The 17132-nt window shown below is 40.3% G+C and overlaps 2 protein-coding genes across 2 annotated transcripts in view; both read right to left on the reverse strand.

The window, feature by feature from the left end:
* The window catches only part of RSU1 (Ras suppressor protein 1), a 113845-nt gene extending 109559 nt beyond the window's left edge, over nt 1-4286 (reverse strand). The window contains exon 1 of the mRNA XM_064444710.1: nt 4194-4286. Within this exon, the coding sequence (XP_064300780.1) occupies nt 4194-4211 (18 nt within the window). The 5' untranslated portion in view covers nt 4212-4286. The remainder of the gene's footprint in view (nt 1-4193) is intronic.
* Nucleotides 4287-4671: 385 nt separating this feature from the next.
* Nucleotides 4672-17132, reverse strand: part of CUBN (cubilin) — a 156260-nt gene continuing 143799 nt past the window's right edge. The window contains exons 60-67 of the mRNA XM_064444709.1: nt 13975-14180; nt 12951-13113; nt 12281-12489; nt 11456-11603; nt 11158-11339; nt 9903-10068; nt 7708-7943; nt 4672-7307 (exon numbers count right to left, since the gene is read on the reverse strand). Coding sequence (XP_064300779.1) covers nt 7200-7307; nt 7708-7943; nt 9903-10068; nt 11158-11339; nt 11456-11603; nt 12281-12489; nt 12951-13113; nt 13975-14180 — 1418 coding nt within the window. The 3' untranslated portion in view covers nt 4672-7199. The remainder of the gene's footprint in view (nt 7308-7707; nt 7944-9902; nt 10069-11157; nt 11340-11455; nt 11604-12280; nt 12490-12950; nt 13114-13974; nt 14181-17132) is intronic.

A 17132-nucleotide genomic window follows, 5' to 3' on the forward strand; every position in this document is an offset into this window, starting at 1 on the left:
TCTGTGCCGGCCCGCTGGCTATTGGCTGGAGGAAAGTTCGTTGGCCAATAAGCGCGCTCCGTAGGTGATAGCGGGTTTTAGGCCGCCAGCTGCTGTAGTTCAGCTCCGGCCGGTGCGGCTTTGGCGCATACGGGGTGGGCGGGGGAGGGAGCGTGCTAGTGGCCGCCGTCGTGTGGGCACGGGAGCGCCGTCCCGCTCTTAGGCCGGTTCTGGGGAGCGCGGCCTTGCCGGCCGCTGGGCCCCACGACGAGCCTGCCCGGCGGAGGAGCGCGGCCCCGGGAGGAGAGGGGGGCGGCCCCGCTGTCCCCAGCACGGCGCCAGGCCCCGGGGCGGGCAGGAGCTGCCCCGTGAGAGTGGAAAGGGCGCCGTTCGCGCCGCCGCTCGGGTGGCGGCCGGTGTCCCAGCGGGCTGGCTGGGGCGCTTGTGCATCGGGATGGGCGGGGAGCTGGGGCTGTCGCAGCGGCTGGGGCTAATCGTCCTTCCCTGGCTCGCCCCTCGTCTGGCTCCGCAGCCCTCTCGTCAAAATACACCACTAACACCTGTCTCTTTCTTCAGCGCTTAGAAAACGCTTCATAGACCCGAGAATACGGGTGGTGGTAGACGCGGCACCGCTCTGCAGAGAGGAGAACGTGCACCCGGGTGCCCTTCCCCGCGGAGCGCCCCGGCGGGGCTCTGGGAAGGGCCGGGCCGTGCTCGGGGCCGTTGGTCACCTCTGCCCCGGCGTCTGGGAGCTCTGGCTCTGCCCGGTCAGCGACAGGAGAGAGGGGAAGCTGCAGAGCTACGGAGCTGGAAAGCTCAGGCTCCCTAGGGACTGGCCAAGTAGGGTTTTGGAGCATTCAGAAGTTTGGCAAAGCCTACCTAAGGCAAAAAAAAAAAAAAAAAAGGGGTTGATGAATCAGTGGTTTCCATTTCTTAAGATGTCTTTGTGGATCTTCTAGTCAGCTCCAGTTGCAGAATTAGTCACAAGTTTGGGCCCAGGTTCTAAGCAGTTTTAATTGACCTTGTCACCATAATGTTGAAGTTAAAGCCTTACTACTTGGAATGTATTTATGTATATAACATCTTTGGTAGGAGTTAAGAGGCTCCTTTTTACTGTCAGTCGACAGACATGGAAGCTCAGAGTGATTAATGACTAAATCTATAAAATTATTTACGGCCAGGCCACCCACTGAGAACTACAGCCTTGAATTTTGCATATGCACTGCTTATGTATGGCACAGTGTTACTTAGAAGCCTAAAAATAATTTCCACAGAAACCAGGGTGATGAATGGGAAGGTGCCTAAGCCAGCAAATGAAAAACACTGTCGGAGGTGTGACTTTAGCTTTCCTTTTTTTAGAAATATAAGGGCTTAATTCTGCATTACAGAATTGCAGTATGTTTATCCCTAAATTGCGTTTACTACCTTGAGTCCTTTTCTGAAGTTACAGGCTACTTTCAGGTCTTTCTTAGAAAACATAGCTGGAAAAACTTCCTTTCATACAGATTGCTCAGCAGAACTCATGATCACTCAGATGTATATGACAATGACAAACAGTTCCTTTTTCTCTGCAGGAGCGTGAATCCAGACCCCTTTCCCATCTTAAATGCCCTGAATTCCACCAGTCAGTTGTCCCAAAGACATAGGTGCTAGCATGTCTACTCTTCTTGTTTCATGGAGAACCATCACAGGCTTCATTTTGTAGCAAAGGTTTGGGGAGATCCATTGTCTATAAAATATGGTCCTAGCTTGCTTATTCCAATAAACACATAAAAGTACATGTGACTGTGACAAGATACTCACAAAATGGTGTAATGTCTAATGAGCAGCTCACCGGGCTTCTCACTGCCCCATTTATGCAGTGGCCAAAACAATAGTGCATTACATTGCACATGGCCTGGATGTCCACATTCTACCCCTACCATAGAAGTATTTAATTACTCCCCACTTCATAAACATATTGCCATTATCCTTTTTGTCAGGATTGGGTTTTTTTTTTACCATCCACCTAATTTCATTCTCCTGCTGCTGTGTAAATAGCTCATCTATCACTCACACCTTCTTGTGATCTACTTTGGCTCCTGCTTTAGCAAACCTTTCATCTGAGTAAATGCACTAATCAATACCCTAGTCAGGGGTGTGCTGGATTTGGCAAGGAGGAGTTGCTGTCAAGCCTTTTTTTTAAAGCTTCTCTTCTCATGAAGCACTAAATGTCAATTGGATGAGAAGGTGTGGGAAAGTAAGTACCCATGACGTGCTGTCCAAAGGCCAGGTCATTCCTTGATCTTGAAAACTTAATTTTCAGGTTGTTCCATTAGCAGTCACAGTCATGAAGACTAATTTCCTGCAGAGGGCCTATGCCAGTGCAGTAACCCCATCTCCCCTCTCTTATCCCCTACCACCTCTTCCCAGGTCATCCATTTCTTCTGTTACCCCTTTGACCCCAAATATCCTCAGCTGCCTCTATATCCCCAGCCAGAGGCCGGTCAGCCTGTGTCTGGGCACTGGCCAGAGGAGCCCTCCCCTACGTTTGGCGGTTGAGCTCGAGCTCACCATACAGGCTTCTCCAGTTTAAGTCTGGCTGTGCCATCCAGCTACTGATTTTTTGCTTATGAAACAACTATAAAATATTCCTGATGTCTGTCAGATTTGTTCTAAATTTTCCCTTGGCTTAAATGTTTGTACAGCAAATGCCTGAATTCTTTGCAGAGGCTGGCACATGCCTTCTGTCCTTAGGACAGCAGGCTAACTAATGTAGGTGCTTGTGAGGTAGATGTATGGCCAGGATTGTATGGCAGAGCTGCAGCTGCCATGTGGTAGCAAGAGGAGGGAGAGGCTGCTCCCTGCACTGGTTTCCCCCAGCCTGCTCCAGCCAGGCAGCGGGCACTGGACAGGCCTCCCCCGGCTCCTCTCGCTGTGCTGGGGAGCAGCAAGGGGACAAGTGGCTCTGATGCTGCCCTTGCTCCGGCTGTCCTAGTACTTCTTCTAACCAGGGAAATGAGGTTTTACATTATTATTCTATTTTTATCCTTTTTGGTCTCCTCCAAGAACAGCTAACGTAACAACATAAATGCATAGTTAGCGTATCATCAAAATGATACAACAGCAACATGCACCTGCAAAAACAGTTGTATACTGCTAGGCACTGCCACTAAAAATTTATCTGTCAACGTTACAGTAGTTATGTGTGATAACTGGCACACAATATTTATTTTACTGATCTTTGCCTTATAAAAGCAAACTTTGAGAATTTGTCCTTTATTTTTATTATCAGCTAATAACATTTCAAACATTTATTTTTTAGTAATCGTGTACTGTTACTGTTTTTATTATGAACAGTAGTCAATGCTATAAATTTTTGTTACATTTCATTTTAATTAGGACTGCAGAATAATTCTGTGGTTTTAGTTTGGCAGCTGACAATAATTACAATAAATATGTAAATGCTGGTGCCTAGGACATGTATCTCGAGTTACTGTGGAAAACTGAGACACTTCCTCCTTTGCTTTATGAGCCAAATAAAAACTGGCTTTCAGCCAAAATTACTTTGTAAATTTAACTAAAATTACCTAATGTTTTAAATCACCAGCACCTCAATTTCTAGCATTTTAGCCATATATCTTCTCTCCCCTTTACTTCAAGTAACTATAGCACCACTGATCTCATTCTGATATTATGTCTCATTTACTGTTTATAATGAATAGCCCCACCACATGGGAAGGGCAATTAAAAATAATGTTATGGACCTATTAGTGCTTATTCTTCAAATCCTAGTCTTCGGAATGCTTACCATTCTTATATCACTGTCTTGTAAAATGTACCTTTATGTAATAAATATGTATGGTAACGTGCAGAAGAAGATTTACACATAAGTTGAAAACATGCATGTTCATTATCCGTGCTTTGTCATTGATGGGGGGAGGTTGTTTGTAGTCACACAGGTATTATATTACAGACATGCAGCATTCAGAACTACGACATTATCTATAAAACAAACAGCAATGTGCACAGACATAAAACCAAAGATTCTTGCCCGTATTGTGAGATGAAGCCATAAATCTTATTAAACACAGATTTTGTCTTTTGAATTGAATGCTGCAAAAAACACATAGAAGTTTCATGGAATAATTGTTTTTTAAGTTATCTGTTTAGTTGTTCCTGTTTGCTTTTGCTGTGCATTCATTTTAAAGCAAGTGTTTTAAATGACTGCTTACCTTCCAAGACAGAAACATGGCTTAGCACCAGCTCCCTTCTCTAAGGACCTCCACTTTAATACATCTGCAGTGGTACTTCTGTTGTGGTTCCTCGTATAAAATGTTAGAGGACAGCAGTTGGTTACTTTGTTCCTGTTTTTTTAAAGAATGGGTTTGATAATTTACTCTAATTTTAGACTTTGACTATTTTTGGCAAGAGTCAGTTGGGCTAGATCAATTGAACCTTGTACCAGCAGCTTCAATCAACAGTCTTCATGATCACAAGTTCTATGCTGGACTTTCATTTTTTTCTAAAGAACCTCAAGCACTTTACTCATTTGTAAATAAAATTATGTACAGGTATGGAGTATTTGTAACATTTAAAGCATTAGTTATTGTTAGATTAAAAAAAAAAACTTACGTATTTCTCTTCTTCCCATTCATAGTGTTCTTTAGTCTTTTATTCTGCAGAAGTTCAATGATTCCATAAAATTTGACATTGTGACAGAAAGTCATGCCAAGAGCAAGTATTTACCATATCAAAAAATGTCAGAAAACATTTAATCTGCTTTAAAGTGAAACATGCTTTTCTCTCAGTGAAATGAATCTTTTTGAAGTACAGATTTCAGCAAACTCATCAGTTTAACTGGAGTTCCTCTCTAGAGCTTAAGGCCAAAGGTTGTGTTACCAGAATGGCCTCGTGCACATCACAGGTCACCAGATCCCATCTACATACAGTTCACTAAGTCAACAGCAGGCCAGCCTCAGCATGGCGAAAGCGCGGCAGGATGGGGGTGTCCTCCGGGAACTCAACTTTGTGTCCATAAACTGTAAAATGTGTGGTTGATACCAGTCTCAAAAACCACTAACTTCATTCATTAAAACCCTTGTACAGGTTTCTATTGTTTGACAGTTTCTGCTCTGTCATACTCCTGACAAAGCCAAGCTTTAACCTGATAACTCGTTGTCCGTCAGGGCATGATCCACTTCTAATAAGAGAAATGAACGTACCACAGAGCACCACCTGCAGTGTCAGGGAGCTGTTTGGGGAAGACATGCTCTTCACTTTTGCCTGTAGCTCCCAGCTGAGCTGTGCTCCATGCTGGTGAAATGTAGAAAACTACAACATTCTTGCCAAGCCGATTCTTGCCTAAAAACCTGACGCTTCCATGACCAGCCACCTAGCAGAAGGAGGCAGCAGCCAGATCTTGAGTGGGTGCTGTGCCCTGCAGCAACTGCACCAAATCCACAGTGAGTCATAGGAAGGTCAAAACCACAATCGATGTTCACAAAGCCCAGTGATGCAGTTGTCCAAAAGGAAGAAATAAAGTCCTGCTGATCTCTGCAGGTGAACAGCCGGAGCCACGCTTGATTGTACTTGCAGTGCCTTATGCACTGCTATCTTTAGAGCTTATTTTGTAGCTTTATCTCCAGGTGGTTCAGATTACTTTGTTTTCTTTACTGCTTACTATCCCCCTTATGGACTTTTAAATTATTTTTATGGACAAATATTGTATCATCCCTTGATTGCTAATATGAAAACCGTTTGGCATGGACTCTGCAAAAGTTTTCTGGGCCAGTAATCTGAAAGTTTAATTTGACTATATGGTCTTTTATGTCTTCCCTAATTAGAGGAACTTTCTGTTCTGCCAGCATAGATACATAGGAGACATAGATGCCTCCTAGTTTGATCCAAATACAGATATTTCTCATTTTCCCATGTTCTACTTCAGCATGTTAGCAGGAATATCACCTGTACATAGGCTAGGCTTTTCTTAGTGCTTGGATGACTCTAAAATGCTGGCTTACCTCTCATTCCATTGGCTAGTGGGAGATCATAGGTTTCTCTTTCTGACTTATTACCAGATCATTTTGAGTTGTATTTTATAGCTTGCCATTTACCGTTTCTTCCTTTTTGTCTGTTTTGTGTTTTCTACATTTTCTTTTAACCAGGATGGCTTCTCAGCCACTATAAAGTTTTTTGTTTGTGGAATGATGGCTTTTTTGGCATTGACTGGGAAATCTTCAGAGTTCCTAGATTTTTTAGAACTGCCATTAACACTTTAATGCCATTTCATAATTAATTGTTGCAACAATCATGTTAAGGAATTACTTTCACTGTGACTGACTCTTTGTGATAGTTATGAAGTGAGAGTTTTGATAAGGCCCATGTTCCTCTGCTGCAGTGTAAATTCCTCTTGCCTGCCCATCACAGCTGACGTTCAGGAAATGAATTAGTCAATCGTTCTGGGTTGTGACAAGAAATATTTCATGGTGGGAATCAGTGTCCTCTGTATACCACCAACATTTTTTATGTATGATGTGTGTTAGCCTTGGGAAGGAACAAACTAATAGTAGTCACAAGTCAACAGATATTTTTATGTCTGCCCTATTCTGAAGCTATATCTGTTTTACAAATGCCTGGGAAGTTGCCTACAAGTTGACAAGGAAGCTGAATTGGTTACTAAAAGTCTTACAGGTTTTTCATAAATTCAGTTGTAAAGTAGATTCTAAAGCTTAAAGATATAACTCAGTAAATATAATCACAGGTATTTGTGTATACTGCACATGATCCTGCCATTGCTTTGAAGATGCTTAGGACAAAAATGCATAAGTCTATAGACCTAATTGAAGACAACTTTGTATCTTGACTCCTCTTATCCACTTCATGTTGATTGTTTTGTGGTTTTGTTTTATCCTGGCTAATTCACTTCCTATAGCATTAAATGTAAAACTTTTTTTTTTTTTCATATTTACTCAGAGCGTTTGAAATTATGTAGAAGAATATAACAAATATGTTTCAAAAACTAGCAAAAGCTCATTTTCACAGTTGGGTAGATAATAGTTTATTTTCAGTACAATGGGACATCACTTTTTTTTGACAGAATTCTAAATTCATAAAAGCTACAATTACAGTAATTTTTAAAAGGCCTGACTTCTGTTGCAATTATCATTATCACTTACTTTATAATGGAAAGTCTCTTCAGTAGAGCAAGGAATGGTAATATATTTCCCCTAAACAGTGTTCTAGCTCGTCCAGCTTAACTGGAATCCTGATGGTAAAGTCACATATTCAGCATGAAATTTTATATAGACTTGATGAGATGTAGCAGTAAATGGAGAGATGTTCGTATCCTAAAAGTAAAGACAAGAAAAATGAAAAGCCTTATAGAACACCAAGATCCTGTGGAAAAGCTAGTCAGAGAGTTAAAACTGAGGCACAAATCAGAACATAGTTTGGAAGGGACCTGAGGTCTGTGCTAGCTACTGCTTTTGCATTTCTCCCCCAGGGTATTACAAATATTTAAATCACAAATACAACTAAATACAGAGCAAAAGCTTGGTGACACCTCCCACTAGATGTCACTGTAAGGTCTGCATTGGAAGGCTTCTAAGCTGCCACACATGCTTCATGCCTTCACTTCTGCTCATCTGTATGGAAAACATGCCAGATCTGGGGAAACAATCCTAAATATGAAACAGAAAAGATACATTTTAACCACTTAGAGGGTCACAGACAGTGGGGAATACATACCATCCCACAGTACGGCCCGGCTGGGGGATAGCTGGCATCTGGCCCATTGTAAAGGATCAGATAGTTGCTACTGCAATCGCCTTGGTCATCGATGCTGATGAAATCAAAGTTTACTGTGGCAATTCGTCCCTTGGGCACAGTAAGGAACCACTCACAGTCAGTGTTGTTGTGGTAAGTTGCAGGGTAGCTGGGACTAGCAAATGAGCCAGTCCTGCCATATAATGTTCCTCCGCATCCTGGAAACAGAGACTGTTGATTAGCTTAGAAGGCTTAGTTTCACAAGATACTACACGATGTAGTACGTTAGTACAGTATTAGTAGTAGCACTGAAAAACAAAGAGACGCTGGGAGCGAGAACAATGAATGTGGGTAAGAGCATTGTTCCAATAAGAGACAAACCTGAGGCTCGAGGTTCAGCAGCCTGAGAAGAATATGCAATGAGCATTAGACCATCACTGGTTATTAAAAATCAAAACCCCCAAAACTCTGAAACACGAACCAAAGTCTCAAGTCTGTGCCATGGTGAGTTCAGTTCCCAACTACTCAACTAGAGGCAAATTCTCTTTGGCTGTTCCTTGAAATGAAAAGTAGTGAATCCTCATCTGATAGAAAAATACAGAGAACGACTCAGTGAAAATAGTCATGTTAAGTAAACTGAAGGCCATTGATACCAAAATTCAGTCTGCAACAGTGAGCAGAAGCAGATGCCCTGAAAGAAATGCAAGTTTATAGAGTAAGAGTAAGCATGTGCAGACCATGTCCCAGATTACTCTCAGAGTCTCCAAGAGTTTTCAGCTCCCAGCTCCCAGCAATGGCATCTTTGTATTTAATAGTCTTTATCAGATGTCCTCCATGAACTTGTTCAGGTAGCCCTGGAATCCATGTACGTTTGTAGCATCCTATGGGACGGAGCTCCACAGCTTAAGTGCATACCTTGTGAAGAACTGTTTTGTTTGGTTTGTTTTGAACCTACCACCTCCTGGCTTTATCTGATGGTCTCTAGTTCTTATAAAGGAAAAGCCAACGAAGAGTTGATCACTATTTATAGTCCAATATCACTGAATTTTATAGACCTCAGTAGTTTCTTAACCAGATTAAAAAGTCTCAGCATACCTCATGCAGAAGCCAATTTTATGATGAGCCCTTGGTTATGCTGGATTCTTTATAAGAGGAGCACACCTGAACTGTGCACATCATCCAATTTGTGAGTGAACTACGGATTTCTACAGTGGCTGTCTGTTTGTCTGTCTTACTTTCCCAACAATTCCTAGCATTTTGCTAGCCTACCTGATTATTAGTGGGCAGTGAGATCTGGTATTCATAGAACTATTTTAGCCCCAAGATCTTGTTGCTGAGTAATAAAAGTCAACTCAGGGCCCATATTTTTGTAAGGAAAGTTAGGATTGTCTTTTTTTGCCCATGTTCTTCATCAGCACTTTCCTACACTGAACTTAATGTGCCATTTCATCACCAAGCCACTCAATACTGTAAGGTTATTCTGCAGTGCTTTTCAGATGGCCATGAACTTTCCTACCTCTGGTAACTTAGTGTCACAAACAAACTATTATGGTGTGAATTTTGGGGGTGTCCTGTGTGGGACAGGAGTTGGACTCGATGTTCCGTGTGGGTCCCTTCCAACTCAGGACATTCTATGATTCTATGGTTCTGTGAACTATTACCCAGCTATTCACTGCCATTTCAGAAGCCATTTATGAACGCATCTACAATATAGTCACTGCACAGCATTATAGTTAAGTTATTTTCTTGGGGCAAATTTCAGTCCTCTTCAGGCTTAGCAGTACCTAGATCCTAGGGCATATCACAACTGGACTATCAGTGGAGTACACTGAGTCACTAACACCACTCTGGATCCCAGGATAGGTGTTCCTGATATTTTCTGATGTCTCAGTGAAAGAGGTAGACCTTAATCTTACGTGGACTACATCCTCTGGGATTGCTAAAGTCAATATTAGAGGGAGGGAATTGCTCCCATCCCATAAAATAGATCTTGCCCCGCTGGTCTTCAGGAACAACTACCCCTCTCCAGTGACTGAATGAGGTGGACTATGGGTGCTTGGAAAGGTCTTAAGTGCTGATGAGTCAGGGCCCAAACTGAGCAGGCTGAATTTTACATTTGTGTATTTTCCCTCTATGTACAACTGCTGAGTGGAATTACTTCGTTTTTACAGCCTTACCACTTGATGATGAAGTCCAGGTAATCTCATATCCATCATGAACCCCTGAAAAATCACTCTTGAAACGAAGGTAGACAACATGATTTTTGGGGAAGATGGGACTGGGAACAGTGTTTCCACAGAACCTGCCAAGTAGTGGTGATTGCACATCACTCCCATTTCTGACCTTCAAGAAAAAAAAATGTCAACATTAACTCCCTATGCCAGTTATACACCGGTAAAATTATGCAGTAATACAAGCACAGCACAAACTATGTCATGAGTTGCATGCATACCGTAATTTTCATTTTAACACTGTTACTTTTCCTACTATATATTCCTCTACAGAAGGAATGTATGGGTTTTGTAAGTAATTGCACAGAAGAAGTATCATCAGAAACAGCTAAATTTTATGGCGTGGTAAATCTCACTGAAAAAAATTATTTGACTGATAGCTAAGATGTGCTTTTGAAATTCAAGCCCATGTTTTACTTTTCATATGAAATGTTAATATTCCAGGTGAAAAGATTAATTCTTTACCCTGCAGACCACTCTTTTACCTGGTCACATTAAGACACAAATCATATTACATAGCTCAGATTTAATCTGATTTTCTTCCTGAGCTCCAATAATGCTGGTGCTTAGATCCATTTCTTGAGACAGTAAAGAGGATATGAAAGGAGAGCTAAATAATGATTCTGCCACAGACATCTGATTTTTGTCATCTGACCAGTGAACAGCGAAAACTTCAACAAGCACAAAAGGAGAGTGAGGATTGTGTAGGAGGATATGCTTTTTGTTGATACAAAGTACCTTTGCAAGTATCCTACACTTGTTACAAGAGCTCTTCTTTTTTTTTTTTTAAACAAAAATGCTCTTTTAGGAAAAAACCCATCCTTTTAAGGAAAAATATCAAGCAGATGAAATCTACTGCTGGAATAAAAACACTCAGATTTATGGCTTTCCATTCGTGCACTGATGTTAATATCAGATGAAAACTATCCCAACATGCTCTATTAACTGTGTAACATCAACAAGAGCTAGGTAAAGATGAGTTAGCTGATAATTAAACTACTTATTCATTAGTTTTGGACTTACTATAGTGTGTATTGTTTAAACTCGTACTATAGCATCTGAGTACCTTTCACCACAAAAATGTAGCAGTAAATTAGTCCCTACTGTCAGTTCAGATCAGACTTGATCAAGGCTTATTAATATCCTTTGAATTCATCAGATTTTGACACAGGCCAACAAAATATGGATACTAGCTTGATACCTCTAGGAAATCATGTGAACACTGGATGCTGTCTTCCAAACTGAAAGCATGGAAAAAGAGAGAAATTGTGTGATTCAGGGGAGCTCGTAGAATGATAGAACAGTCCATATTATTGGGATGATGACCAGGCCAGCCAGGGCTCTTCAGGTAACCAAATGGCTGGTTATATTCTCTGCTGCAACCTTGAGACAGAAAACCAGAAACATGTAAGCATTTCAGATCTCTGTATTGCTTTACACTGTATGGAATAAACAAAGACAATGGTAGGTAGATTTTCTAGACATTTCTTCAAGCTTACCTGTGGCTTGATAGGTAAATTTGACTCCATTATTAATCATATATTCATCTGATTTGAAAGTCACAATGGCAGTGCGATCATAAGAATAAAATTCAGGGACTGGAAAAGTTTCGGTGCCACAGAATCTATGGACTGATCCTTGGCTGTGCTGGAATTCAACACATGTCACAAGTTACCTAATGATATATTTTGGTTTTCTACCTACTGAACTTGAGGTGGATAAATCTCTCAACACTTTCTGTACCAGTTATGCAATTGCATTTTAAAGTTCTCACGGAAATCACTTAATAATATCTCAACATTTTATGTTCAATTATTGTAAGAAACAAATCAAATGTAACAGGTATTTTCATGCTAAAATAAGAAAGAATGAAAGAAGGTTTAGAATAGTATAATACAAGGGACATAAACAGGGATTTTTTTTCTGGTGCTTTTTACAAATAGTCGTCTTGGCACAAATATTCATTTTTATTATGGTTCTTGGATGGGAGAAAGTACAATTAGTTTATGAAAACTTGCTATTGGCAGTTATTTTCTGTGTTATTTGTTGCTGTGTTAAGTTTGGCAGCTCTGTTACTTGGTGCAACTGTGAAAAAATGTGTAACACTTACCAGGTCTAATTGAATGCGTGTGTAGTGTGCTTCCATCAAGTCTGTGTACCAGTTAACACACCTTAAAAAGGGTACAGGGTGTAATGCGTTGGATGTGTCCCTCACACAGAATCATCAATTAATCTATTACCGAATCTTGGGTTTCTCCTCTCTTTACAAAGAGTGAAGGGAGGTGAATGTGAATGGGGAATGGTATCAACTGCAAATTTCTTACTGTTGGTGAGTCCTGGAGCTCTAGGTAGTTCTGAGAGCAGTCCTGGCGGGAATGAAGGTGGAAGACCTCTACCACCACCCTGACTTGCTGCTGTGGAGGGGCATCAATGACCCAAGTACAGACAGTGAAGGGGGGATATTCATTGGGGAAGTTAGGAGACATCGCCGTCAGGGATGTAGAAGTTGCATTATATATTCCTCCACACAGTCCTGTGTAGAACAGTAGTAAATGCATCATAGAATGAAAACCTTTCCAACTGGAAAAAATATTTATTGGGCAAAACTACACTGAGCAATATAGTTTTGTATTTACCTGTGACTCTCTAGAAGAAAAAAAAAGTAAAACACATGCTTATGCTGTGTCAATGTGCAACATAAAACTAAAATAAATTATTGTTCCCTATAATATCAGCATATTTGTTAAGTCTGTAAGTGTTCCTCTTTTGCACTCCAGACTGACAGCCACCCCGCAACTAGTCAAGACCAAAGAGAATTGCACTGGGGTCTAGCAGTGCTGCTTTTATCTTGCTTAGAGATGCTGCACTAAGGACTGTCTTTGCCCTTTCTTGAGCCCTATGTCTACAACAAATTTTGATGATTTATTATTTAAATATCAATTTCCACAAAAGAGTCACAACAATATATGTGGATACATATATATGTATACTTACGATCCACTGTAGTGTAGGTAGCATTGAAACCCTCCCTTTCCACAGAATTGTCTGTGATAAATTTCACAGTCAAGGAATTACGTGTAGAAGTAAAAGGAGCTGGCACTGTAGATCCACAGAATGTGCCAACTAAATTGGCATTTTCATTATCTCCATCAAAAACCTGAAAGAAGAAAAGTATATAAGCCACAAATAGTTTAGGCACAGCAAACAAATAAATAGAAATAAAATTCTCTGACCCCTCCTGACATTACAATTTCTTTTACTTGAAACACGGTAGGTGCTTTTGTGCTTTAACAGGATGTTCTTAATTGCTATAATTATTCATGGCCATATTAACTAATTCTGTTGGACAGTGTAAATCTCAATATGGAACATTCTAGTCCCATCTCAGCAAACCTATTAAAATTTATTCTATTTTAATTTGGCATTCTGATTCCTATTTTATAGGTAATCTCAAAGCGCTTTTCAATGAGAAAGGTTATTTTATTCATGAAAATGTGGGATTCTTTCCTAGTTTCATTGAGCATCTCTAGTGCTCAGCAAGATCTGTAACACTCCTTGGTGGATCTTGTTTAGCAGCATTCTGCTATCCTACGTTTTATATGCTCATCTCCAAGAAAATAGCTTTCACAGGTAAGCACTGAGCATCAACACTTATTTATTCAAAATTTTATAAATTAAAGTCCTTTCATGAAATTGTGTATGATAATGAATCTGCAAGCTTAGTTTCAAAGTGCTTGAGTTTTGTTTTGTTTCTATTCTGTGAAATAAATACTCATTTATATAGGCAGTCTGAGACTAGAAGCTTGTCCCCATAACAATATTAAAACTCTTATCGGTTTCCAAAAAGGCAAGATGTCATCTGAAGTAGTAGTCTAATCCAACAAAAAAAATGTAATTATATTAAGCAGTTTAATTTCTTCTTAAGACTATTTTCTATTGATAAAGTTTTAGCCTCATGGAGAGGATAATGGATTGTATCTCACTGGTATTTTCTTGTTAAAATACGCATTTATCTTACTTTGACATAATCATATCGGCAAGCCTGAGCAGACTGTGCTTCAAGCGCGAATGAAGTGAAGGTGAGGTTGATCAGTTTGTTCACAGGTGCAGTTATGATCCATACACAGTCCAGATTTTTCTCATATCTTCTGAACGCACTGGAGACTGGCGAGCCAAAGCCATCATCTGAATCTGTCAAGTAACCACCACAGCCATTCTGAGGTCCTGTTGAAGAAGCAGAAGCTTTTTAAAATCAATTCCTGGCATTTATTTAATCTTCAGATCTTTAATGTCAAGCTGGCAGCTTTTTTTGTGCTACAGAATTTTACTGATCTGTCTCACAAGGACTATCTGAATGATTAAAAGGCTTTCAACACAAACAGCGTTAGATAGATATGAATCACAATTAGATTTGGTAGAGTGAATTAAGAAAGGCTTATGTCTTCTATTGAATATAAAATCAGTATCCACTTTGAAAATGTAGCAACAGATTTTTTAAAAGGACCTGTAAGAAGACAGAGGACAAAAATTAGATAGAAGAATAGTGGTTAGGCAGCCTTTTAATGTAATTCTTACCTGCTAGTGGGAGTATTTGGACAGTAGGGGGCACTGGATTGTTGACTTTGAAAATTAAATTGCTTATTTTGGCAATATGACCTCGTTCTGCCGGGATCGAATTTGACAGCCTGACACTGGGACGCAGACTCATATCCAGGAATCTAGCTAAAAGGGACTTGCTTCTGGAAGCAATTTTCGGAGTGGGAACATACAACCCCTCTGCAAAGCAGGCTGCTTTTCATTTGAATCCCACATACAGAGCTAAGTCCCTTACTGTAGTGACTTGCTGGGAAAATTTAAACCCTATAATATTTTCAGTCACACTGAAAGAAACTACTTTCGGAGAAAATAAATTATTAGAAGATCAGAACCCTTTTATTGTGTCTAAGTACAAAAAAAGCAAAAAATACAGGCTATCTGAAGGGATGTCTTTTTTTTATTATTATTTCTCTTGGGTTTTTTTAATATAGTTTGATTTCCAGAGGTTGGACTGGGCTAGTAAATCTGATCAATTTTTTAACTTTATGCTTCCTTCCCACATCTCTATGGGGTTTCCTGGCCACTTATTTAATTCAGGAATTAAAATAAAGTGTCATTCACACTCTTGCTTTTGAATCTGAGAGAGTTTTTGTAAACGGCACAGAGCAAAGCGGTAACTGCAAGCAACCTGCTGTCTCCCACGGCGAATCCTTTCAGGAGAATTAGATAATAAAAGAAGCTACAGCTGTGGCTAAGCACCATGAGCAGAATTTCAGAATTTCATATGCGTGTGTAAAATATGCCTGTCTGGCTGACACACAGTGACTTAACCTTCACACACAGGTATATTACCAGTCATATAAAACTGCACCCTACTTGTGCTACAGTGTTACAAAGGATCACTCTGGTGAAAAATCAGCATCCAAGTATCAGGATTGCATCAGTAACCCAGGGTTGGAGACAGCCCTGTCTTGCAAGACTGTAATGGTTAAACCCGAGTGACTAAGGCTAAATGTCATCCTGCTGTACTAACCAAAGCCGGAAAAACCCCACCCTGAAAATAAGTTTGCTTAAAACCAAAATCTTAATAACATGAGATTTAAGCTTTTGCTATATCCAAAAATGAACTGAAAGAAGAAACTTATTACAAAGAGAGAAAGTTAGGGATCAATAAACTCTGGTCCAGTTTTGCGGGCTGTTAATGAAGTCAGAAACTTGGAAAAGTGTTAGCGTTCATTCCAATGCCACTGCAGAAGCTGAGAATAACGGCGGGGGAAATGTGAGCAATAAATCATGTTCTCACAAATAGTCTCGAAATGAGGAAAATGTCAGCCAGGAGGGGGCCTGGGCCCTAAGTGGGCAGTTTTGCTATATTTTTCTCTGGGTTCACCCTTCTGCATGATTTTTTCAGCCCCCCTGAAACAACTTGTTGGAGCCACTTGCTGATAAACATTTTGGGCACCATCGAGTAAACATAACATTAAGCGTATAATCATTAGGCGTAGATCATAGTCTGACTATCCAGCCCTGCAACATTGAATCTGTAGTGATATATGAGTCAGACACCTCAGAAATCTCCCCTTCACCCTTTTCAGGGTTAGACTTGCAGAGATGCCAGTCAGACTGTTGCAACAGATAGCAGGGAATTGCCACAGAGCCATGCAACAGGAAAGCTCTCAGTGCTGTTGGATTTTCTTTTTTTTGGCTATCAAACAACTGGACCTTTGGAGTGGTGCACTTCACTGCTTGCTCTGCAGCTATAAAGGCAGCTCAGATGACAAAAAATAGATGTGGGTAACTTGTGTATGTACAGCACATAAAATGGACCCAACAGAGAAAGGAACAGGCCAAATCCTCTTTATCAGAAAATTAATTCTAGCTAGCATAGCCAGTAATAGTGTCTAAAGGGAGGAAAAATAAGTAAAAGTATGATTTACAGTTAATAAAGATGAGGTTTCATCATTAGCTTTCACAATGCTTAGCCTGGTCAGCCGGGATTGAGTCAAATGCTTACAGGACAGTACATTATAAATAACAGCTAGACTGGAAGCCAACCAGATATCACGTAGCCCTGCATCAAGCCAAATAAAGAGAAGCCCTTGTCGAAAAAGCTGTCTATCTTGGTGCTTTTCAGTATTATTCAACCTTACATCTGATTGCAACCACTAAAAGTTACAGAATAGTGAAGCTGTGTAGATCTAGGGAACACCCACAAGTAAATGAAGAACCAGCTGCTTAACAGGAGGGAACTCATGCTGAAAGAAACACTAATGCACTGCACTTTACCCAGGACACAACTCATAATTTTAAAAATCAGCACCACTTCTGAACAGAAAGCCAAATAGTAGCCATCCAGCCTTCCCGTGAGCACTGATGGAATGATATTTATCGTTGGCTAACACAGTCAGAAATAATTGTAGCTAAAATTTAGGCCAAATGTGGGTCTAAAAAGCCTGTTAATTTCTAGAATAGCCTCCTAGATATTAAAAAAATAAACTTGATAAAAATAATGGGAAATACAACTTACAGAACAATCTGTGTGTGAGCAGATGGATCGACTACATGGCTTACTGTGTTGTTTCAGTCTCTGGTTTCTTATTTAAAATAAAAAAATCATAAGGTCATCATAAATCAGATTGC

The sequence above is a fragment of the Phalacrocorax carbo genome, chromosome 2 (genome assembly GCF_963921805.1).
Source record: "Phalacrocorax carbo chromosome 2, bPhaCar2.1, whole genome shotgun sequence".
In the NCBI taxonomy this organism is placed as follows: domain Eukaryota; kingdom Metazoa; phylum Chordata; class Aves; order Suliformes; family Phalacrocoracidae; genus Phalacrocorax; species Phalacrocorax carbo.